The sequence below is a fragment of the Diabrotica virgifera genome, chromosome 5, assembly GCF_917563875.1.
Source record: "Diabrotica virgifera virgifera chromosome 5, PGI_DIABVI_V3a".
In the NCBI taxonomy this organism is placed as follows: domain Eukaryota; kingdom Metazoa; phylum Arthropoda; class Insecta; order Coleoptera; family Chrysomelidae; genus Diabrotica; species Diabrotica virgifera.
The window spans coordinates 212,521,920-212,547,547 of NC_065447.1; the positions used below are offsets into that span (position 1 = coordinate 212,521,920).

General features: G+C 32.6%; 1 protein-coding gene across 5 annotated transcripts in view; it reads right to left on the bottom strand.

The window, feature by feature from the left end:
- Nucleotides 1–604: 604 nt before the first annotated feature.
- LOC126884602 (cyclic nucleotide-gated cation channel subunit A) overlaps nt 605–25,628 on the bottom strand; it is an 839,335-nt gene continuing 814,311 nt past the window's right edge. For all 5 annotated transcript variants that reach the window (XM_050650604.1, XM_050650600.1, XM_050650603.1 and 2 more), the window contains 3 exons: nt 23,237–23,431; nt 14,696–14,922; nt 605–825 (listed from right to left, as the gene is read on the bottom strand). In XM_050650604.1, coding sequence (XP_050506561.1) covers nt 684–825; nt 14,696–14,922; nt 23,237–23,431 — 564 coding nt within the window. In that variant the 3' untranslated portion in view covers nt 605–683. The remainder of the gene's footprint in view (nt 826–14,695; nt 14,923–23,236; nt 23,432–25,628) is intronic.

Consider the following 25,628-nt stretch of genomic DNA (forward strand, 5'->3'; position numbering starts at 1 on the left):
AAATGACTCATAGCACACGCCGCAGAAACAACAGGCACCTGTCTGTAGTACCTATTCCTTTTTATTTCAAACTGTCTTAGCATTGTTTAGGAAAGACTATTTAAAAAATTCTTTTATAAACAATGGTCTTTAGTTTTCACTGTTCTTAAATAACATTACATCGTTGTGACTGTATTGTGTGTCTTGTATTGCTTACGTTTGTGTTTGGTGTTTTTTTTAGTAATTTTGATGAGTAGGTACTGTGCATATTTATAAATATATTTCATGTTATTTCAATTCTAACGGAGTTTATCTGTAAGTATACCATATTTTATTAATTTTTACCATATTCTCCGGCTATCTCGGATTTTCGATAACCCGGATCGGCCGCGGTCCCGATTAATCCGAGTTATCGAGGTTCCACTGTACTTAAGTTTCAGTTTTGTTTAAAATAATTGTAATTTGTTAATATTACGATTATGTCTCATAAAAATGCCTTAGGTCAGGTCTTAAATGCCTATTGTGCGTATAAATACAATAAAGTCGTAAACAAATACCTTCTACTCAATACTGCCAAAATATATTTATATCATTGACTTTGGGTTTCACTAAATTGCCAAAACACTTTCGTACACCAATGAATAATATTTATTTATAATAAAAAACAATATAAGAACGTAGCTTTGATATTTTTGGTCGTTAGACTACATCGTTTTATGTCTAGAGCTTAAAGCGGTTGGTTCTCTTCGCACTTCAAACGAACGAAGTCTTTTTCGTCCTTGCGGAACGGGCAGGGCTTCACTGGAAGGTGGCTCACTCGCGGCAGTCTCCTTTTCCTTTTCGCTTCTGAAACACAAATATAAGGTACATAACGGTTAATGAAATCACGCTTCAATCATAAAAACACAAAATAGTCCAGGTTGTAAGGCCACTTCGGTAGGAAAAATGTTTCTGATTCAATAAATTTATTGAAAAATACTTTATAAAAGGTATACTCTGGGCTAATTAGCAAAATACAAGGAAAAGTTATTTACCAGCAATTTTATTACTGGAATCGAATCTTATTATTGTATGTATTAATAATATAGATATGCAAAATCCGCAGATAGTGTGCTACATTTTTTATAAACAAAATGGCGCTCGAAAATCGTGTTTTTTTTCAATTTTTGCTCTATAACTCCAAAGATTTTAACTTTAGACCAAAAACACCCAAATAAAAATTCACCGCAATTAAATTCTGCATAGAGACGTGTTTTTTTCGATTTACTTCGACGAAAACTTTCCCCGGAAAAAGCGAGTTTTTCCAACAAAATCTTTAATTTTCAACTAAACTTTTAGATAAGTAGTTGTTAATCAATAATTAAATAACTTGGTAACGTAAAAGTACTTTCCGTATATATTATAATTCCAGAAGTCTATGGAAATTGAATGAACAGTTTAGCAACAATTAAAATGTTAATTAAAAATTTACGGTCGCTATAATAACGACAATAATTATGACGTATAAGAATAACTATGATTTTTTCATAAAAAGACACTATACCTATCTAATGTACTTTACAGAATTGAAATTGGACTATTTAAGCGGCCTCAGGAATATTTTAAATTTATAAACAATTTTTTGGTTTAAAAACAAATCTAATATCTCGGGAAAAATTAAACAAAATTAAATTGCGAAAACGGTATTTGAAAGGCAGCGACAGGATGCTTCTTTTAAAAGAAAAAACGTTTAATTATGATGAGTGGTTCTTGAGATACAACCGGTCAAAATTGACCGAAATTTACGGATAAGATATAAACAATAGGATCATAATTTTCAAACCATCACCTTTTTATTTTTGTTCTCTTTCTCCACACCAATTTCCATATCTTTAAAATTCTCATAACATATATTATTATAATAAAAACTATCGATAATACGTGTGAAAATTGCCAAAAATAGCAAAATTCCAATCAAAAATTAGGTTGGAGAAAATGTAACCCTCAAAGTTCAAAATCGGTATACGTTAACAAAATGCATTTTCTCGGCTTCCCATGGAGCAATTTCCTTCATTCTTTTTTTGTTCCCAAGTAACTCGAGTAGAGCCATCGAACTAACGCATCATTAAATGTCAAACTTGCTTTTGTTTTGTTATAATAGATTAATTTATTTATAAGAACAGAAAATTACATATTTTTTCCAGTGGTAGGCCTTTTTTAGATAAACTTACTACAATTGTACCTTTTAAAGTTAAAAACATAAATATTCTCATTTGAAAGCTGTATAATTATTTAAACAATTTTTATTTAAACAAATTAAAATACTGTGTTATAATAAATAAATAAATTTATTATAACAAAACAAAAGCAAGTTTGACATATAATAATGCGTTAGTTCGATGGCTCTACTCGAGTTACTTGGGAACAAAAAAAGAATGAAGGAAATTGCTCCATGAGAAGCCGAGAAAATGCATTTTTTTAACGTATACCGATTTTGAACTTTGAGGGTTACATTTTCTCCAACCTAATTTTTGATTGGAATTTTGCTATTTTTAGCAATTTTCACACGTATTATCGATAGTTTTTATTATAATAATATATGTTATGAGGATTTTAAAGATATGAAAATTGGTGTGGAGAAAGAGGACAAAAATAAAAACGTGATGGTTTGAAAATTATGATCCTATTGTTTATATCTTTGCCGTAAATTTCGGTCAATTTTGACCGGTTGTATCTCAGGAACCACTTAGCATAATTAAACGTTTTTTCTTTTAAAAGAAGGATCCTGCCGCTGTCTTTCGAATACCGTTTTCACAATTTAATTTAGTTTAATATTTCCTGAGATATTCTATTTGCTTTTAAGCCAAAAAATTGTTTATAATTTTAAAATATTCCTGAGGCCGCTTAAATAGTCCAATTTCAATTCTGTAAAGTACATTAGATAGGTATAGTGCATTTTTATGAAAAAATCATAGTTATTCTTATGCATCATAATTATTGTCGTTATTATAGCGACCGTAAATTTTTAATTAACATCTCAGTTGTTGCTAAACTGTTCATTCAATTTCCATCGGCTTCTGGAATTATAATATATACGGAAAGGGCTTTTACGTTAGAAAAGTTATTTAATTATTGATTAACAACTACTTATCTAAAAGTTTAGTTGAAAATTAAAGATTTTGTTGGAAAACCCGCTTTTTCCGGAGAAAGTTTTCGTCGAAGTAAATCGGAAAAAACACGTCTCTATGCAGAATTTAATTGCGGTGAATTTTTATTTGGGTGTTTTTGGTGCAAAGTTAAAATTTCTGGAGTTATAGAGCAAAAATTGAAAAAAACACGATTTTCGGGCGCCATTTTGTTTATAAAAAAAGTAGCACACTATCTGCGGACTTTGCATATCTATATTATTAATATATAGAATCATAAGATTCGATTCCAGCAATAAAATTGCTGGTAAATAACTTTTCCCAAAAATGGCCTATTCTCCGATAATCAGCCCAGACTAGTATACATTTATTAAATAGGTATACCTAAAATAAGTAAAATAAATATGGGTATAAGCACCGATGATGATTTATGTGATCGAGAACGTTCTGTGATTTAGATAAAGAAGCTTTCAATAAAGTTTTTGTGATAAATGGTAAACAGGTAGCCCTACATGAAAATTTTTCGTTGTGGATTTTGTTTCTGATTCCGTTTCTTAGCGTCTTCCTGTTGAAAAGTACCCTTTAAACCAGGGGTGGGCAAATACCTTTAATCGCGGGCCAAAATGAAATTTTCAAAATGCCTCCTGGGCCGGAGGACTATACCCAGTATCTACGCTAATGTTTTTGGTGGAGGTTTTTCTCTGCCCAAGAAATTTTTTTGAAAAAAATACTATAAGTATCAGTCTAAAGCATTTGGAGAAAGACGTTTGACTGTTAATAATAATAAAATGTCTTTCTGATGTGTACATATGCGAACAATTTGTTCGCAGTAAAATTACGAGATTTTTAATATGGTACATTATATTAAGCCATAACAAGGATCGAGATAAAAAACAATCAAGAATAGAGTAATCAAGAGCAGCCTTTTTGAAGATGAGGAAATTTCTGAGTAACCGAAGATTCAATCTGCAAATCTAATATCGGATGGTAAAATGTTATGTCAAGTCAACCATCATAGACGAAATTCAAAGGAGACAACTGATTTGGTATGGTCATGTACGACGTCAATGGCCGACGACAGGCTGCCAAAACAAATTTTAAAATGGACGCCAAGTGAAAGAAGGAAGAGAGGAACGCCGAAACAATCCTGGCTAGGCGGCATTCAGAAGGCAATGTTGGAAAGGAACCTTCACCCTGACGAATGAAGCGACGGACGAAGCTGGAAACTGACAAAAACCGGGATAATAATAAAAATCTTATGTCCACTCTCTTCTTCTTTATTGGATTGTTAATGCTGACTTAATGAAAAAGCTGCAAGCTTTTGAGATGTGGCTTTTTAGGAGAATTATGAAAATACCATGGACCGATCATATTACGAACGAAATGGTGTTGCACAGAATGGAAAAGAAACAGAGAACTTTTGACCATCATTAAAAGGAGAAAGACATAATTAGAAATTAAAAATCACACTAAATTTTCTCCTTTTTTTTTCACCATCATTAAAAGGAGAAAGAAATAATTAGAAATTAAAAATCACACTAAATTTTCTCTTTTTTATTCAACTCTGTGATAAACATTATAGAAGTTTTCAGGACCTTTCGGCCCTCGGTAATAATGTAATATTTCATTCTGCGTTTAAATTTTTCAAAAATACTTATCAGTTTTACCAGGATTCGAAAAAAAAATGAATGCATTAAGCAGGAAACCCATTATGGACGCCCGGCTCGGCACAGGACAGGTCGGCACGTCCAAAAGCCCATTTGTAACGGCCGGCACGGCACGGCATCGGAAAAATGATCATTTGCCATGGAGACCTCGTCGGAAGAAGAGCTTATAATAGTAAGTGAAATTTGTGCTGAGATTGAAAAAGACGAAAATGCAAAATCACGACGGAAACATAGGTTTTGGGTTCACGAAATATTAAAAAAAGAAGAGAATATAGTGCTTTTCATCATCTTTTCCCGCATAAAGATGCGGGATAAAGATTTCAAAACAAAAACGTGCTTTCAATTAAAAAATCAAGATTTATGTATGCTTATACGTTACTACCAACCATTATGACGCACTGGCCGTTCGATTTCAACCGATTTTATTCTTCTAGCTAGGAGAATTTCGGCCGTTCCGTTTGCGTGCTGGACTGTGCCGAACCGAGCTGACCGCTCATAATGGGTTACGTTGCATTTAAATCTATACAAATGAATTTGGACTGTCCTGTGCCGGGCCGGGCTGTGCCGTGCTGTGCCGGGCCAGGCGTTCATAATGGGTTTCCTGCTTTAAGCAGGAAAAAATTGCTTGCGAGATTTCTCAATGGGCCGGATAAACTAAGCAAAAGGGCCAGATAAAGTAAGCAAAAGGGCCGGACGCGGCCCGAGGGCCGACTTTTGCCCACCCCTGCTTTAAACACACCTGAATGGTGTCTTTGCGAAATTTTTGGACAGAAATTGTTTAAACAATTGTTTTAAACAAATTCATTGCAAAACTCACCTTGTTCTGCTTCAGAAAATTAGGATTTTGATGATCCCTTTTTTAGGATTTCATTATAAACAAAAAAGGTTTCTTGTCATTTGTCTCGACAGTTGATAGTTTTCGAGTATAAGCAATTTCAAATCTGAAAAATGCAAAAATACCCACTTTTGAGGATTGAAAACTCTTACTTAAATGATTATTTTTGAGGTTGTTAAATGCCTAAATTGAAGTTTAAACACTCTTTTAGCAAGTACAATAAGTAAGTAATCACAACCACATTTTTATTAACGGTAAAAATTTCACCCATTTTTCAATGTTAATTAAGTGGGGTTACTTACTTTTAGGTTCACTGAAGATGGACTGAAAAGTTAGAAAATGTTCTGGACGACTAATAAATGAGGTTTTACTTCATGTTTAAAGTTATTTCACTATATGGTATACAGCTAACTCCTGGAAACTATCCCGTTTTAATTTAAACATTCTATTTCAAGATTATAAAGAGTAATCGGGTTTATTTTAACTTAGACCGTTGTTTTTAAATTGTTAATTATGGGCGTCCATTCGACTTTTAAGCCACCGCGTCGCGCCGTGCCGCCTATGTGGTGAATATCCGTCGCCCTTATACGTATTATGTCCAAAAAACTCCAAAAAACCCAAAAAACCCAAAAAAGATCTTAGCATTTATTAAAATTTTGTAGTTTATTATTAACATAGTTTTTTAAATAATTTATTTATTTAATAAGTTAATTTGTCAATGTGCTAATTATGTAAATACTTCAATAATCACATTATAATAAGCGTATTGTTGTTTCCCTCTTTTTTTTTAATGTGATCGATACAAAATAATTTTTTTAGCTTAAATGCCTCGACAACTTAACCCATAGCACAGTTGATTTTACAATCAGATTATAGTGTGTGTGTTGAGTAAATGCTTTGTCACTTAGTAAAATCGACTTCATTGTCTTTACAAAGAAACGCTAATTGTATACGAACGTCTGCGGTTCCTCCAGTGAGTACTGATCACACAAGAAAATTTTAGTTATATAAAAAATGTTAATAATAAATTAACAAATTTTAATAAATGTCAAGTATTAACATAATTATTTGACTTACATATGTTAAGTACAATATAAAAATATTAAAAACAAAAAAGAAAATAACAGTACGCTTATAATATTGAGATGATTAGCGTATTTAATCAGCAAATTGGCAATAAGTAATTTAATAAATAAATTATTAAAAAAAACTATGTTAATAATAAACCACAAAATTTAAATAACTGTCAAGTATTTGTTGGAATTTTTTGGCGTAAGTACGTATAATATAAATGTGACAGAAACGCACCATATGGTGGTGAGGCCCAAGTGGGGCGCGCCTCGGTGCGTGTTAGCTTAACAATAATTAACAATTAAAAAACAACGGTCTAAATTGAAATAAGTCTCGATTACTCATCCAAATCTTAAAATTGAATGTTCTAACTTCAGTTTAGGCAGTTGGAAAAACCAAAAATAATAATTTACATACATATGAGTTTTCAAGTCTCGAACGAACCATTTTACATTTTTTAGGTTTTAAGTTGCTTATAACTCAAAAACTATCAATTCTTGAAAAAAATGATCCAAAAAGATTTTCGGAGAAAAAAAAATGTGATTTTTGTAATTTGTTTTAAAAAATTATAAACAATTTATGCCGAAAATTTCGCCCGGCACTCTTCAGATTTGTTTAAATTAGAAACATTTTTCTCCTGGGAGCAGCCATAAAACCTGGCCTAAGAACGGTTAATGAAATCAAGGTTCGATCACAAAAACCCAAACGAAGAATATCCGTAGCGGCAAAGAAATCTGTGTACAAATTTCAATTCGTTTTCCCATGATATTCAATTGGAAACGTTTTGTATTAAACCGGAAAAGCACATAAAAGCGAAAATTTAAAGTTGTTTGCGATTTTATTTTGAATAACAGGCTATTGATTATGTACTATAGAAAGGAACTACAGCGTTAACGGGGTTTTATTATTTCATATGGTCAATGAATCTCTATATATAAAAAAACCGCGGAGTGCTACCATTTAAAGGGGTGCGTTTTTGAGAAATGGGTGAATTAGTCCCTGGGCACAGGTTACATTAGGGTGAGTTCTATGCACTTTTGGTACAAACACGTCTACATAAAAATTGTTCCTGGTTAAATTTTCTATCTAAATATAACTTTTTAAAGTCAAAGATACTTTTTTTACAAAATATATTTAAAAGAAAAAGCACAAAGAAACCTAAAAGAAAGAAATTTTGTCTTTTGTCCCATAACTTTTGTCCACGGGGATATAGGTATAGACATTGCTTCACAGAAAAAAAACTTACATATTTTGTCTTTAAAATGATGTTTGGTAGAGGTCATTAGGATTTACAGTTTTCGAAATATGATTTTTCAAAATTTGCCACTCACAGCAATTTTGGGCAATTTTCCTTGTTATTTCGCAAATATTGTTCTGTAACTTTTTTCTACGTAACTTTACGCATATGCAATGGTACATGTAAGAGGAATAGAAATCAATTACCTTTAAAATGTTCTACTGTATAATGTTGTACGACTTCTTTTAAAGAGGTTATTTTTTTCAAGACTTTATACTTTTAACGAGTTTTTATATTTTTTAGGGTTATTTTTTAAATTTCCCATTATAACTTTTTTTTTCTACGTTTAGGTATTTATTATCTAATAAAAAAGAAAGCTTATTCTGTTTACTTTAAAATGGTGTATTACAAAAAATTCTAGTATTATTTTTGAATAAGATATGCTTTTTAAAAATGTAATAAATACTTGCAACGATTTTTGATTTTAGGATTATTTTTTAAATTCCTCATTATAACTTTTTTATGTGATTGTGTGTTATGATTGAATCTTATTTTTTATAGGTAATACTTTGGATCCACTTGACTCGGCCGGGAAAACTTCAAAATATGGATTAATTTAAATATTTACTGCCAAAGCTCCTGCACCACAAGCTTTGTGTAAATGTACCAAAGGATGTACAAAAACTGCGGTTGTAGGAAGATAGGAATTAGTTGTTCAATATTCTGCAAAGGGTGCATGTGCATGGGTACTAATTGTGGGAACTCAAAGATAACTGAGGTGTCAGAGGAAGATATTGAAGCTAATGCTAACGAAGAGATGGACTTGTCAACGTTTAAATAATTTTAACTAAAGTGATGTTTTCTAAAATGTTTATGTAATTTTTGTAAAAGAAATAATTTTAAATAATACAGGTAAAAAAATATCAAATAATCACTCGGTTTCCATTACATATTCAAATATAGATGATACACCATTTTAAAGAACAGAAAGTAAGTCCTCTTTATTGAGCAATATATAGTTTATTCATGTAAAAGAAAAAAAAGTTATAATGAGAAATTTCAAAAATAATCGTAAAAAATGTAAAAAATAATATTTTTTTTATATTAGATATTATATAATATAATAATATAATATAATATTATATTATATATACTATATATAATATAATATTATATAATATATAATATTTTATATAATAATATTATTTTATTTTTATATTATATTATAAAAAATCGTTAAAAGTATAAAAGCTTAAAAAACCATAATCTCCTTAAAAAAAGTCGTACAACGTTATACAGTAGATAGTTCTAAAGGTAATTGATTTCTATTCCTATTACGTGTACCATGGCATATACCTAAAGTTACGTAGAAAAAAGTTACAGAACAATATTTGCGAAATAACAAGGAAAACTGCCCAAAATTGCTGTGAGTGGAGAATTTTGAAAAATCATATTTCGAAAACTATAAATCCTAATTACGTCTACTAAACAACATTTTAAAGAAGAAATATGTAGGTTTTTTTCTGTAAAGCAATGTCTATACCTATATCCTCGTGGACAAAAGTTATGGAACAAAAAGCAAAATTTCTTTCATTTGGGTTTCTTTGTGCTTTTTCTTTTGAATATATTTTTGTAAAAAAAAGTATCATTGACTATAAAAAGTGATATTTAGATGGGAAATTTAACCAGGGACAATTTTTATGTAGATATGTTTGTACCAAAAGTGCATAGAACTCACCCTAATGTAACCTGTGCCCAGGGACTAATTCACCCATTTCTCAAAAACGCACCCCTTTAAATGGTAGCACTCCGCGGTTTTTTATATATAGATGTCCATTGACCATATGAAACAATAAAACCCCGTTAACGTTGTAGTTCCTTTTAGCTATCTTATTTTAAATATAATCAGTAGCCTATAAGTTGGAATGGAATGAATTGCCACAAAAAATAAAATAAAAACAGTACCAAATAATAAAAAATCAGAGTAATTTCATTTGTTTTTATCATTATTAATTTGTATATTAATGTTATTAGTACTTATACTTAATTTCCGACTGGTATATTATTTGACAAATAATGACATGATTTCGAAGTCAATTAAGTATGATATAATGCCCTAGGGCGTTATTTTGACAAATAACGCCCTATGGCATTACATTTAAATAACTAGTTAAATACTGCCAAGTTGACAAATAACAACCTAAGTAAAACTATGGTTACCACAATTACGTTACGACTATTGCTGGTAAATGTACTTATTTGAAAACTAATTAATTCAAAATTCATTCAAATTTTTTGCATATAAAAAATAATTTAGTCAGACATTAAACGTTGAAGGCACCACGGGTATTATAGATAATATCGCTTTCGGTCAACGTATATCCCTCGGGCCAAAGGCCCTCGGTATATACACCATTGACCTCAAGCGTTATTATCCTTATAATACCCTTGGTACCTTAATATCTATTTCTTAACATTAAATTTATTATTTCTTAATATTAAATTTATAATTTATTTTCTTAAAATTAAATTTTATTATAAAAGACTAGTGATTTTGCACGTCGCCATGCGAAGTTGGATCCAACAAATTGCCATTTAGGGTCACTTCACTCAATTTTATCTGTCATTCTCCTATTTTATAGTATTTCTCTCCAATTTTTTCTGACCCACTTCTTTTTCTGATTCTCTCGTTCCGCAATTGTTGTTCGCGTTCCGTAATTGTTTTTCGTCCAGAAGGCCATCTGTTCACAGAAGTTGTCTTCCTCTAACTTTTCCTTACCCCCTCTAATTTTTACTGACTCCCTTTAATTTTTCCTGGCATTTTTTCCGACTCCTTCCTAATTTATCTTGGTTTCCTCTATTTTTTTCCTGACTCCCACCTATGTTAATTTCGTGTCTCCCTGTAATTTTTTATGATTTTCTCCTATTTTATCACCCTCTAATTTCCCCCATCTAATTCTCTATTCTCCTTCTAATTTTTACAGACTCCTCCCTATTTTATCGTATCTCTCTCTAATTTTTACTGACTCCCTGTCATTTTTCTCGACTCCCTCCTGTTTTATCGTGGCTCCCGCTAATTTTTCCTAACTCCAACCTATATTATTATCGTGTCTCCCTCTAATTTTTTCTGATTTTCTTCTATTTTATCAAGTCTCCTTCTCTGAACCCCTGTCATTTTTACCGACTCTTTTTATTTTATCGTGGCTACCTCTAATTTTTCTTAAGTCCCTCCTATTTTATCTGGATGACGATGATTAATTAGTTATAATTAAATGCTGTATCTTATTTTTTATAGCAAATTACACATTTGTCACATTTTTTGCAAACTGTATAACTGGTAGTATTTTTTAATCATATATTTAATTTTACTTACGACATCGTATTATATTCCCTAAGAACATTTATAACTACAAAACCAACATATCCCGTTTATCTAAACTGCATCAAGTAATAATAAAAAACCACAATATGTTTACTTTTTCTAGACTTTCGTAAGTCTCTGTTTGATTTTGGCTTGGCTAGCTATTAATTCGGCCAGAATCGGCCAATCGAATCTGCAAAGTTTTCACTGTGCTCTGTAACTTTTTTATGCTGTCGCTCATCGATTCTTGGGCATCTTTCGCGTTCCGGAATTTCTCTTCGTTAAAAAGGTCTTAGAAAGGTTATTTATCACTCTATCGACAGTGTTATTTAATCTGGTTTTGAAATAATTGCAAGAAACAGCAGAATAAAAACACAAGAAACGATCTACGGTATCGAGCATCAATGCATGGCTTACGCTGACGACCTTACGCTGCTAGCAAAAACGAATAATGAATTAAAGAGAATCATGAGAAGATTAATGAGAGAAGTAAAAAAAATCGGCCTACAAATAAATAAAGAAAAAACGAAATACATGGTGCTAGGAAACACAGAAACAGAACTTGAAGATATGCTAAAGTTAACTGCGTTCGATGGAAAAGAGTATAAATTTAAAAGAGTAAAGAACTTTATATATCTAGGTGTCGTAATAGATGAAAAAGACACGAACAAAACGAACTAAATTACAGGATAGCAAACGGCAACCGAAATATCGGTAGTTTAAGAACATTATTAAAGTCAAAGTACGTATCGAGAAAGACGAAAATCAGAATATAAAAAGCCGGAATAAGAGCAATAGTCACCTGTGGATGTGAGACCTGGGTTGTAAATAAAACATAAGAAGAAATGATAGAGAGGTGGGAACGAAAGGTAATAAGAGCTATTTTCGGGGGAAAACACGGAAGGCGGTTAGCAAAACAGAACCAATCAAGAATTATACTTTAAGGACCGGTTGTTCGAACGCTAATCAACAATGATTATTATCAAATATTTAATTACTGTCACCAACTGTCAATGTCAACTTTGTTTGGGTTGCTGAAAACATAATTGATTACAATTATGAGACTAGTTAATCAATTAACATAACAATTATTAACATAATCGATTAATAAATCTCATAATTATTGTAATTAATTATCTTTTCAGCAACCCAAACAAAGTTGACATTGACAGTTGGTGACAGTAATTAAATATTTGATAATGATCATTGTTGATTAGCGTTCGAACAACCGGCCCTTAGGGCCGGTTGTTCGAACGCTAATCAAAACTGATCATTATCAAATATTTAATTACAATTATATTTGATTAAGCGTACTTCTGACAGATGTCGCATTTTGAGGTTATGTTGACTGATTTATTTTATTAGTTTGGTTTTAATTTAAAATAAAACATAATTAAACTCTTTCTGATGTTAATTTCTTGTTTTACTTACAAATCAATAATAATAATAATAAGCAATTTTTAATAATTTAAGAGCTGCGGCTATATTTTAATTATTGCTTTACCTACAATCAATAACTGATTAGTGTTTTACATGTATTTTCATGTCGCGATTTGATTCCCATCAAGAAAATTGATTTCAATAAATGATTGATTATAATCAACTTCTTGATTAGCGTTCGAACAACCGGCCCTAACAGGAATAAAGCATAACAATCAGGTGAGCCATTGTTCATAAGTGTTCTCTATTTATACAGTCCAACCCTGCTTCTGGAATTATTGAGGTCGGCTCATCATAGCCTTGAACGAATAGACAGCAGTTCAAAGAAACGGCTCCTCGTTGTTCTTCAGTTTACCGTTACAGGAGACGGACCAGACCAGGGGTGGGCAAATACTTTTAAGCGCGGGCCCAAATGAAATTTTCAAAATGTCTCCCGGGCCGGAGGACTATACCCAGTATGTACACTAATGGTTTTGGTGGAGGGTTTTCCCTGCCCAAGAAATTTTTTTTGACAAAAATACTATAAGTATCATTTTAAAGCATTTGGAGAAAGACAGTTGATTGTTAATAATAATAAATTGCCTTCCTGATGTGTATATGCGAACAATTTGTTCCCAGTAAAATTACGAAATTTTTAATATTATGGTCCATTGTATTAAGCCATAACAAGGATCCAGATAAAAAATGAACTTCAGATCAAAATTCGATCAAGAATCGAGTAATCAAGAGCACCTTTTTGAAGATGAGGAAATTTCTGAGTAACCAAAGATTCAATCTGCAATTCTAATATCGGATGGTAAAATGTTATGTCAAGTCAACCATCATAGACGAAATTCAAAGGAGACAACTGATCTGGTATGGTCATGTACGACGCCAATGGACGACGACAGGCTGCCAAAACAAATTTTAAAATGGACGCCAAGGGAAAGAAGGAAGAGAGGAAGACCGAAACAATCCTGGTTAGGCGGCATGCAGAAGGCAATGTCGGAAAGGAACCCTCATCCTGGCGAATGCAACGACGAACGAAGCTGGAAACTGGCAACCGGAAGACGGAGAACGCTATAAAAAACCAGGATAATAATAAAAATGTTATGTCCACTCTCTTCTTCTTTATCGGATTGTTAATGCTGACTTGAAAAAGCTGCAAGCTTTTGAGATGTGGTTTTTTAGGGGAATTATGAAAATACCATGGACCGATCATATTACGAAAGAAATGGTGTTGCACAGCAGAATGGAAAAGGAACAGAGGACTTTTGACCATCATTAAAAGCAGAAAGACATAATTTGAAATTAAAAATCACTAAATTTTCTCTTTTTTTTTCACCTCTGTGATAAACATTATAGAAGTTTTCAGGGACTTTCGGCCCTCGGTAATAATGTAATATTTCATTCTGCGTTTAATTTTTTTAAAAATACTTATTAGTTTTCTCAGGATCCAAAAAAAATGAATGCATTACGCTCTAAAAAAAATTTCTTGCGGGATTTCTCAATAGGTCGGATAAAGTAAGCAAATGGGCCGGATCTGGCCCGCGGGCCGACTTTGCCCACCCCTGGACCAGACGGACTGCTGGGACGAGTGGGGTCAGCGGATATATGGTAACATAATAGTAAACTTATTAGAATTCAAAACATTAGTAAATTATATTATATTTTATACACACTGTATAGCAGGAGCGTCATTTGAAATTTTGTTTGGGGGGGGGCAAGCACTATATATGCAATACATTATAAGTATATGATATTATGATGAATATTGATCTATTTTTTGTAAATTTCAGTCATTTTTTAGGGCCGGGGGGGGGGGCAAATGCCCCCCCTGGACGCCACTGCTGTATAGTATTAGTTCTTTTAATCAAATATTTAATTTTTCTTACTACATCGTATATATTCCCTAAGGACATTTATAACTACAAAACCAACATAATATCCCGTTTATCTAAACTGCATCAAGTAATAATAAAAAAAACATAATATATTTACTTTGTCTCGACTTTCGTAAGTCTCTGTTTGATTTTGGCTTGGCTAGCAGTAAATTCGGCCAAGAGTCTTGCCAATCGAATCTGCAAAGTTTCCACCGTGCTCTCCAACTTTTTTATACTGTCGCTCATCGATTCTTGGGTATCTTTCGCATTCCGGAATTGATCTTCGTCCAGAAGGCCATCTTTTCGCAGAAGTTGGCAACCGCGTTCTGTTAACGTTGCCCGAGCCTGAAACAATAAATTTCGGTTAGGGAAGGTGCTGATAAAAGACGGCAACGATACAATGGATTAAGAAATTTTATTGCAGGAAAAATACTTTTAGACTAATGTAGTATTTTCCTTTGTTTAGCGGGATTTTATCTATAAAAATAAATATTTATTTGTGAAAACAGACATTTATCGCGATAAATAATAGGCTATCTACTGTATACGATTAATTACACTAAACTAAGTGCAAAGTCGTGCAAAGGAAGAAGCCAAGAGTGGTAACCTATATAAGAAATTATCAATGTAGTGCAGGAAAATAATTATATAAGGTTGAAAGTCCAAGAAATGAATGTAAGTTGGATACATCTTGCAACAGAGGAAATGTTGAATCCTCTGTAATATGTATCCCAGTTTATAGGTTGAGGAATGATAAATACTACTTTAGCAAATTTGTGTATTTTTTTTTTAATTTTAAATAACGTTATTTGACGCAACTTAAGATTATACTGTGCAAGTCTTAGCTAAACTTACAACTAAGAATCAATCTCCTAAAATGTTATGTGTATTACTGTATGAATGTAAATCCTGAATAAATTAAAAGCCTTCGAGATCTGGTCATATGGTAGAATGTTAAAAATATCATGGGCTCAACGCATTTTAAACATAGAAGTCTTATACAGAATAGGTCAAGGCAAAGGTGACTTTAGACGAAGAGGATAAAAAGAGAAAACTTGAATATCTGGTTCATATAATGAGAGGTAGCAGATACTGGATACTGCAGTTAACGGAAAGATCGAGAGAAAAGGAGGAATTGATTGGTAATAAGAAAGATTCATGGTTCCGAAACCTTCGTCAAGGAACTGGCTTATCAGCAGATGAATATTGTTACATACCGCGCAAGATCGAGAACGACATCGGCAAATTGTCATGGAAGCTATCCACGCCTAAAATTTGGGCACGGTATCTACTCAAAGAAAAAGAAGATTGTGCAGAATTTAATGTAATATATTTAAATAATATATAATTTAATAAGTGTAATATGACCGATCATATTACCCTTATGCACGTCAATGGTCAATATAAAATTCTTAATTATATGTCAAAAAATGCGCAATAAATATCTTTAAAACCTACCAAATTTCATTTGCATATCTCAATTGGTTTTAGAGCAATAAATAAATCGTCGGTTTGTAAGAAAAAATTTAACATCCCATATCTCGGAAACGAAACATTTGCGGACATACGTTTATAAAGCCAACTGTCATTATTTTTTCATGCACCCTTTCAACCTCTTACAGTTTGTCGCACTTTTAAAAACACCGTGTATTGATGAAGAACATGTCTAGTTGTTAAAGTACCTAACTTTTTTATTATCCAACATAAACGGATGAATTAAAAAACAGAATATTAAGAAAATCTGAGGCTATAGTTGAGTTTTAAGTTCAGTATTTTATAAATGCTAGAATATTCCACAGGGTGATGCGAACTTTGAGAAAAAACACAGTTTGATTGGTACACGCGGTATACAATGAAATTGTACCCGCTAAAAAACAATATTATTACATGGTATTATTAAAGAATCAGGCTATAACATGTTCAAAAAATCACTGAAATCGACCAACAGGTTTAGGAAATATGAGACATCAAATATGACCAAATTTTTAAGTGGGCCGATTTCTATGCACGTAAGTTTAGTAGTACTTAATAAAACATTACTATCTGAAAGTAAAGGTATAATACTTAACGGAAGAGGTATTAACGACATAAGTTATGCAGATGACACCGTGATTATGGCAAGCTTTGCTGAACAACTCCAACTACTACTAAAAAAGACAAGCAGTTTCTGAGAGAAATACGGACTAAAAATGAATATAAAAAAGAATTTGGGCGTTGTGCCGATTGAAAGGGTGGATAAATACAAACGCCTGGGATCTGGTTTTGAAAAAATAATGATCAATCAACAGAAATAAGGGAGAAGATAGAAATATCAAGAAATGCGTTTGGAAAAATTAAAAAGGAAAAAAATAAGTAAGGGCTCTGAGATGTTACGTGTTTTCGATACTGCAATGATGATTTGAAAACTGGACACTGAAGCAATAACACATAAATAAGCTACAGCCATTTGAAATGTGGTGTTAAAGAAGGATGTTTAAAATAAACACACCGGCAAAATAAGCCGAACACCTTAAAAATGGGACATGTTTGATGTCTCGAATTTCCTAAAGCTGTTGTCCGATTTGTGTGATTTTTTTAGTATGTTATAGCCTTATTATTTAAGAATATCGATGTAATAATATTATTGATAGACAAGTAAATGTCATTTTATACCGGGTGTAACAACCATACTGTGTTTTTTTTCTTAAAGTTCGGAGCACCCTGTGGAATATTCTAGCACATATAAAATATTGAAATTAAAACTTGGTTGTAGACATAAGCTTTCTTAACATTTTCTTTTTTGATTCATTTGCTTATGTGGGAAAATAAAAAAGTTATGTGCTTTAACAACTAGTCATGTTTTTCATTAATAAATCCTCATAGTAGGGGAGAAAAGTATGCTAAATTTGCAGTTACTAGAGCGTTATGGAACCTATTGGATTGTGAAGAGTGGGTGCTAAAACCAAAAAAAGTTAAGTTAAGTTTTCCATAAAGTTTGGGACTCTCCATTTTTTAATTTAATTTTCCATTTCCACCAATCGTTTTTTCCGATTATAGCGCCACCTATCCATAATTGGAAAAAATGTTGTGAATAAAAGTTGCTTATTTTTACGTCAAGGATCCAAATCTGCAATAAAAATTGGGGGCTCCTATTTAAGATTTTAAAGTAACCCCCCACCCCACCTCCGTGGGGGGTCGTATTTGGTGTCATTCGGTAGATTTTTGAAAAATATTGAATAGGTGTATTTTGCAGTTTTACGATCTGATGTTCATTTCGCGAAATATCGCAGGGTTTGTATTTAAAATTTTTAATTTACCCCCCATCCATCTCCGTGGGGTGTCACGAGCCCCCACGGAGGTTGGGTGGGGGATTTAATTTAAAATCCTTAATAGGAGCCCCCAATTTTTATTGCATATTTGGATTCTTTACGTAAAAATAAGCAAGTTTTATTCGCCACATTTCTTCGAATTATGGATAGATAGCGCTATAATCGGAGAAAAATTATTGTTTCAAATGGAAAATTAAATTAAAAAATGAAAAGTCCCCCACTTTATAGAAAACTTAACTTAACCTTTTTCTCATTTTAGCACATACTCTTCACAATCCAATAGGTCCCCATAACGCTCGAGTAGCTGCAAATTTAGTATACTTTCCTCCCCTACTACGAGGATTTATTGATGAAAAACATGGATAGTTGTTAACGCACATAACTTTTTTATTATCTCACATAAGTAAATTAGTCAAAAAGAAAAATGTTAATAAAGCCTAATACTAAAATCGAGTATAATTTTAATATTTTACATACGCTAGAATATTCCACAGGGTGTTCCAAACTTTAAGAAAAAAACAAAGTATGATTGGTACACCCGGTATAAAATGATATTTACCTGTCTAGCAACAATATTATTACAACGATATTCTTAAATAATAAGACTATAACATATTAAAAGAATCACACAAATCGGACTACTGGTTTAGGAAATTAGAGACATCAAACATGTCCCATTTTTAAGGTGTTCGGATAATTTTGCTGGTGTGTGTAGCATGGCCACAGAAAAACGAACACGGAAGTATTGCAAGAAATGAGAAAAGAAGACGAAATAATAAACACAATAAAAATAAAAAATACAATATCTGCTATATGAAATGCTAAGACTGGTAATGCAATGAGGAAGAACGTAAACGGGGTCGCGTGCTAGCTCACTTGAAAGGTTATTCAATTTTCCATTCAGTGATATAATCATTAAAATAATGTATAAGGTGGTTATTTGCATATAATTTCAACCTACTGAGACATCTGCATAAGTAGCTCTCAATTTTATCTGCAATCAAGTGTTATAAGAATATCAAAAGAAAGGCTCAGTGCGCTATATTTACAATCTGCACTAGGTATTTCTGTTTCAGAAAACGTCATAAAAAGAATATCGATGTGGAATTAAAAATATTTAAACTATTTTTTATTGAAATGTTATGTTTGTATGGGATTAGCCACAGTCAGGTTGTAATGACAATTATTTTTACTTAAATTTCGATTTCCACTCTGGAAATCGTTATCTTTCATATCATCGTTATTAGTCCTGTCGCCAGGGGGGGTACAACGGCCTCCTTAATTCAGATGGGCTTACCCAAGTTTTTTCATGTATTTTGACCCGTAGAATACGAATTTTTTGGGTAACAGTTGATCCGGATGTCGATAATATTGTTATAGACAAAGAACTTGAGGAATTACATAACAGCGATTTCTCGCAAAAAAAAATATTTTTTTGTATTGTTTGGTTCATTCTAAGCAAAAAATGTTCTGGCAAGTTTTTTCGTAGGATGCATAGTTTTCGAGATAAGCGCGGTTGAACTTCCAAAAAATCGAAAAATTGCAATTTTTGAACCAGAATAACTTTTGATTAAAAAATAAAATAGCAATTCTGCTTACTGCATTTGAAAGTTCAAGTCAAATTCTATCGGTTTTGATTATTTGCATTGCTAAAAATTATTTTTTTTATTCTTAAACAAAGCTATAAACAGTAATAAACACCTAGTGCGTGAGTGATGTTTTCAATGATTTCTCATTTAAAATCGAACAAGTAGGTAGAGTAGGTACTAGTGCAAGCGAGGCAATATCTACGTAGGATGTATTAGAACGCATGTATTAGGTACGGGAAACACTATGTGTTTATAGCTTTGTTTGACAATAAAAAAATTAATTTTTAGCAATGAAAATAATCAAAACCGATATAATTTAACTTGAACTTTCAAATACGGTAAGCAGAATTGCTATTTTATATTTAAATCAAAAGTTATTCGGGTTCAAAAATTGCAATTTTTCGATTTTTTGAAATTTTAACAGCGGTTATCTCGAAAACTATGAATCCTACGAAAAAACTTGTAGAAACATTTTTTGCTTATAATGACCCAAAAAATACGAAAAAATGTTTTGTTTTGCGAGAAATCGCTGTTATGTAATTCCTCAAGTTCTTTGTTTATAACAAATTTATCGACATCCGGATCAACTGTTACCCAAAAAATTCGTGTTCTACGGGTCAAAATACATAAAAAAAACTTGGGTAAGTCCATCTGAATAAAGGAGGCCGTTGTACCCCCCCTGGCGACAGGACTATATTCAATCATAACAATAATTGGCGGTTTTTTAATATTTTTTTTAAACATATTTTACAAATATGACTTATTGCAATAATATCCTACTATTCGACAAAAAAGATACCAAACAGTCAAAAATTTTCTTTTTATTCAGTGACTGAATAAAGACAATATTTACAGGAAGTGGGATGTTCTGGTCTATAGTTCTGTTAATTAGGTGATTGGTTAGGTGTTTATGCTTCTTGCATTCAAAAAATATGTGGTTCAAGTCACTTTTAACCTCACATTCTTGACAAATATTCGAATCTAATATGTTTATTTTAAATAAATGTGCAGGATAACATGCATGTTCGAATCTGATTCTACTGATGGTGGATACGTATTTATATGAAATTATTATACCAAGGTTTTCCCAGAATAATCGGTTGTATCAAACTGTATTGTGTTGTTGGTATGCTACAGCAGTGGTTTCCAACCTTTTTGTACTTGCACCCCCCTTTAAAATGAAAAAAATGTTGCGCCCCCATAATTTTTCAAATAATCTAATTTCGTAAATACTCAACTGATATTGTAATTTATTTAATAGGCTACAAAATAATATATAATATCATATAAAAATATACATAAAAAATAATTATTTATTATAAGAAATAATAATTTTAAATGTAATAAAACAAATCTTACAAAAATACAAAAAAAGAATATATAATTAATACATTATAAAAATTTAATGCGACGATTGAGCTTGTTTTTCAGCACAAATTTTCTCAAATCGTGGTATCACTGCTTAAGACAGCTACTGTAGAAAAATCAGTTTCACATGGGGAAGATGTTACAAATGTCAATAAAATTTCTAAAACTTTGTTTGCCAAAGTAGGAAATTCGTCCTTTACTCGTAGCGAAAACGAGTATATTTGCGAATATATATGCGGATGATGCAGATGATGCGGAAGGTGAGAATAACCTACAAAGAGAACTTTATCGATTCTATCAAGCATGTCGACGACTTAACATAAGCATATCCACGCAGAAACAAAATGCGTTACCATTGCGAAAGATCCAATTAGATGCAAGCTCGTGGTAAAGGGGAAACCCATAGAACAGCTGAACCAGTTCAAATATCTAGGTGTAGACTTATCAAGTTATCATGACCCAGCCAGATACCTAAGAGGACAAATAAACAAGGCCGCAGTCATATCCGGATGTTTTTGAGATGTGATCTGGAATAACCCATATATGAAAATGGACAGCAAAGTTAGAATTTATAAAACTTGCATCAGACCTGTTATGACCTATGGCATTGAATCAAGAGAAGACACAAATAAAACCAAAATCATGCTATGTACAGTCGAAACGAAGACACTAAGAGCCATAACAAAGAAGACAAAAAGGAATAGAATACGAAACATCATCAGGGAACAATGTGGCGTGCAAGATGTAGTAAGATGGGGTAGACAAATACGAAGAGAATGGTTCAGTTATGTAAAAAGAATGGACGAGCACAGACTACCGAGAATTGCGCTAGAAGGAAAACCAGCTGGCAAGCGTCCATCGGGGAGACCAACAAAGGTACGGGGAGTACCGGGGAGATCACCGGGAGAGATAGCTGGCAGTCTATCTTTCAAGAAATATTTCAACGTCGGAATTAACAGATCGACATATCTACAACAAGTATAAGAAGAAGAAGATTTGGCGCTCGGCTCCAAACGCGAAAGCGACATGTTTTTGTTCCAGCAAGAGTATGGATGGATGTTTTAGCATTTGTACTAGAAAAATTCGCTGCGAGGATTGTGGATTACGTATACCTATTTTGCAGATTCATTTTTTTGACACTTATTCGACTTTTTTGGTTTGTATTCGAAAATATTTTGGAAACAGCTGCATGCCCCTTTATAACAGTCTCGCGCCCTCCTAGGGGGCACGCCCCACAGGTTGGAAACCACTGTGCTACAGTACTTTTCCCAGTGTGTTATCCAGTTCTTCATCTGTTCAGTTCTTAAACAAGCAAAGCATCTAGAATGCAGAACTGATATTTGGTTACTGTTCCATGGATGAGGGAATTTTTAGCTAATTGGTCTACATGTTCATTATGTGTAACTCCTGAATGTGCTTTGATCCACATAAGTTGTATTTTTTGGGCGTGTTTATTAATTTAAAATAAGATTTTTTTTGTTAAAAAAATGTATGGATTAGAAGTAATACAAGGTAGTTGAGGTATTTAAATAGCAGTAAGCACAGATAATGAATAAGATAAAATTACTGCAGAATTATAGGATGCTAACTTGGAATAAATTAAAGCCTCATATACCGCCGCAGCCTCGGCACTAAAAATGGAGAAATTTGAGGGCAGTTTAAACATTTTTTCTATAAATTTATCTGGAATTTAAAAGGCACAACCAGTAAGTACCATTCGAAGTTTTGGATGCATCTGTATAAATACAAACAGATTTTGATCACTTTGTAAGGTGGTTGTTTAAAACAATACGGTTTAATAAAGAGTTTATTTATTTATTTTTATTTGTAAAATGTATATACTAAATATGTGTTCTTGATATCCATTAAGTATATTATAGGTATAGTATTTATTAACATAGTATGTACATTAGCTGTATTGAGTAAGTAGAATAAGAAGTAACAAATTGTTATATATTTATAATAACCATGTTTCACTAATTGGCAATTTCTTTAATATATTTACTTTTGATTGAGACTGGCTGAATTACTATAGTCCAAGCCAAAAAAATAAAAAGAAAACAATTGGCGGTTATACACAGCTTTTCAACAAATTTCTGTTATAAAATAAAATAAAAATGTATACCATTTTTATTCAGTTGCAATGCGAAGGCAAAATAATCTTATTTTTCACTTAACAGGGATCGCAGTCCAGCACAATTTCTCTTAATTTTCTCTGATAACGTTTTCCGAAGTGGAAATCAAAACGTTAAGTATTTTTAGATAAATTATGTAATTGTCATTATAACTTAATTGTGACCAATCTCATATAAACATAACATTTAATCTAAACATGCCACAAGTCAACAGTTTTATAACCCTATTTTTTATTTGTTAAATATTCGAATAACTTACTTCTGGATAATCGGCTAAAGCCACTAAAAGATCGTCTTTGGCCAAACAGAAGAGATCTGAATAGCCCAAAGAGCGGACATTGGCAGTTCTCCTATTTCCCGTACGATTTCCGACAATATCCAAAACACTGACTTCGCCGAATACTGAGCCAGCGCCAAGAGTTGCCAAAACTGTATAACCGTCATCAGCAACCACCTATGAAAGAAAAAAAGTGGATGATAAATAATTTATTATATATATAACAGCCCTACAGGCCTTAGAGGCCCTTGGCTTGAATATTTTATTAGACTAAGTTTTTAATCTAATAGCACATTACTCTGGTTACACCTCCAAGGCTTCTAAAATTTGTAAGCTATAACAGATGCTGAGACTAAAGAAGATGAAGGAATTTTACAGTTTATAATTCACGTCCCATCTACTCAGCGCGGTAAAGTTCCAACGAGAATGGTTCCCTTCGTACTTCAATCAGAGTAAACATGTAAATCAAAAATGAATAACTATTTTCAATTTCGTTGCAATACGAAACTACAGCCGCATCATATTCTAGTTCAATCAAAGAGTGCCGCAGGCACCTCTACCGGTTTCGAAACTTATTATTCTCTCATCAGGAGGCACATATGCTGCTCTCTCTGACGCAACCAGGACAAACCCCGGCGTGCAGCTACGGATTGCAATGAACGAAATGGCAAGGATGCCCTAGCGGCAACTGGTAACAAAAGACTAAGTTTTCAATCTAATAGCACATAAAACAACATTAAAATCATTTCCTTGACAGAGAGAAGGTAAACGCGTGGCCAAAGTGTCCTATTTGGTTTCTCCTATTTTCGTCGTCTCTTGTGCTTATATATTGTAAAAGCCAGAGATACAGGATGCAGCGAGAAAGCAGTTTATTAACGAAAAGTCTTGGATTTAAAATATTGTTTATTATATTTTTATTTCAATTACTCTAATTGTTTAAAAAGTGATAAACTTTGTATCTAGGGCTTTTCGTTGCTTTCCTCGTTTTGCGAGGGATGTCGCTAGATTGCGTCTCAAAAGGTGGAATCATTGTATCGCGATGGTTTCCCTTAAATAGGCAGGGTTGTTAATATTCGCTTAAGAGTTGTGACTGCATAGCTTCACTGAAGATGCATGGGATGCTGAAATAGCTATATGGAGATGGTGGTCCAACTCTGAGTCGAATAAAAACAAAAACTATATATATATATATATATATATAGTTTAGCTCTCCAGGCCTAGAAGGCCCATGGCTTGGTTTACTATTCCTTTCCAATCTCTCCTATTTGCTGCTTTATTTTTCCAATTTGTGATTTTCAGTTCTTCTATGTCTTTTTCAACATCTTTCTTCCATCTGGTTTTCGGTCTACCTTTCTTCTTCTTTCCTCCTATTCCTCCCGTTAGTATTTTTTTGGGAAGTCTCGTGTTTGGCATCCTTTGGATATGTCCCAACCATCTCAGTCTTTGTGATTTTACGATCCCTACTATGTTTGGTTCACCATACATCCTCTCCAATTCCACATTTGGTCTTCTTATCCACATTCCATTCCATATCTTTCCGCCAAATATTTTTCTTAGGACTTTTCTTTCCCATACTTTAAGCATGACTTGCTCGGATTTGTTCATCGTCCATGTTTCACTGGCATACAAGACTATAGGTCTTATCACTGTCTTGTATATTCTTATCTTAGCCCCTCTAGATATGTTCTTATTTCTCAATAAGTTGTTTAGAGCAAAGATACAACGATTGCCAGCCATAATTCTCGCTTGGATTTCTTCTTTTATATTTGGTCTCCTAGTGAATGTCGCTCCTAGATATTGGAATCTCTCTACTTCCTCGAATTTATATATTTTTGCCTCTGTGTTTATTGTCAGGTATTGTCCTTGTGTGTATTCTCGTTCTGTCCATTCCATATATTTAGTCTTTTCTTCGTTTATGTATATCCCTTTCTTTCTTCCTATCGCCTCTAGTCTTTTTAGTATTTCTTTTAATTCTTGTTTGCTTCTGGCTATCATTACTATGTCATCAGCGAATGCCAAGCATTGGTGTTTTCGTTGGTATACAAGTCCTGTCCTGTTAATTTCGGCTTCTCTGATGACTATTTCAAGAAGGATACTAAACAACAGTGATGACAGTGGGTCTCCTTGTCGTACCCCTTCACCGACCCTAAACTTATCTGTTTCCTTTCCATTTATTTTAACCCTGTTCTCTGTTTCTCTGAGTGTAACTTTTACCATCTTTATTAATTTTTTACTAATTCCAATTTCACATAGTGCTTTGTATATTTCTTTTCGTTTAACTCTGTCAAAAGCTTGTTTAAAGTCAATGAATAGGGCCATTGTAGATTTTCCGTATTCGTAGCTTTCCGCTTGTATCTCACGCAGCAGGAAAATT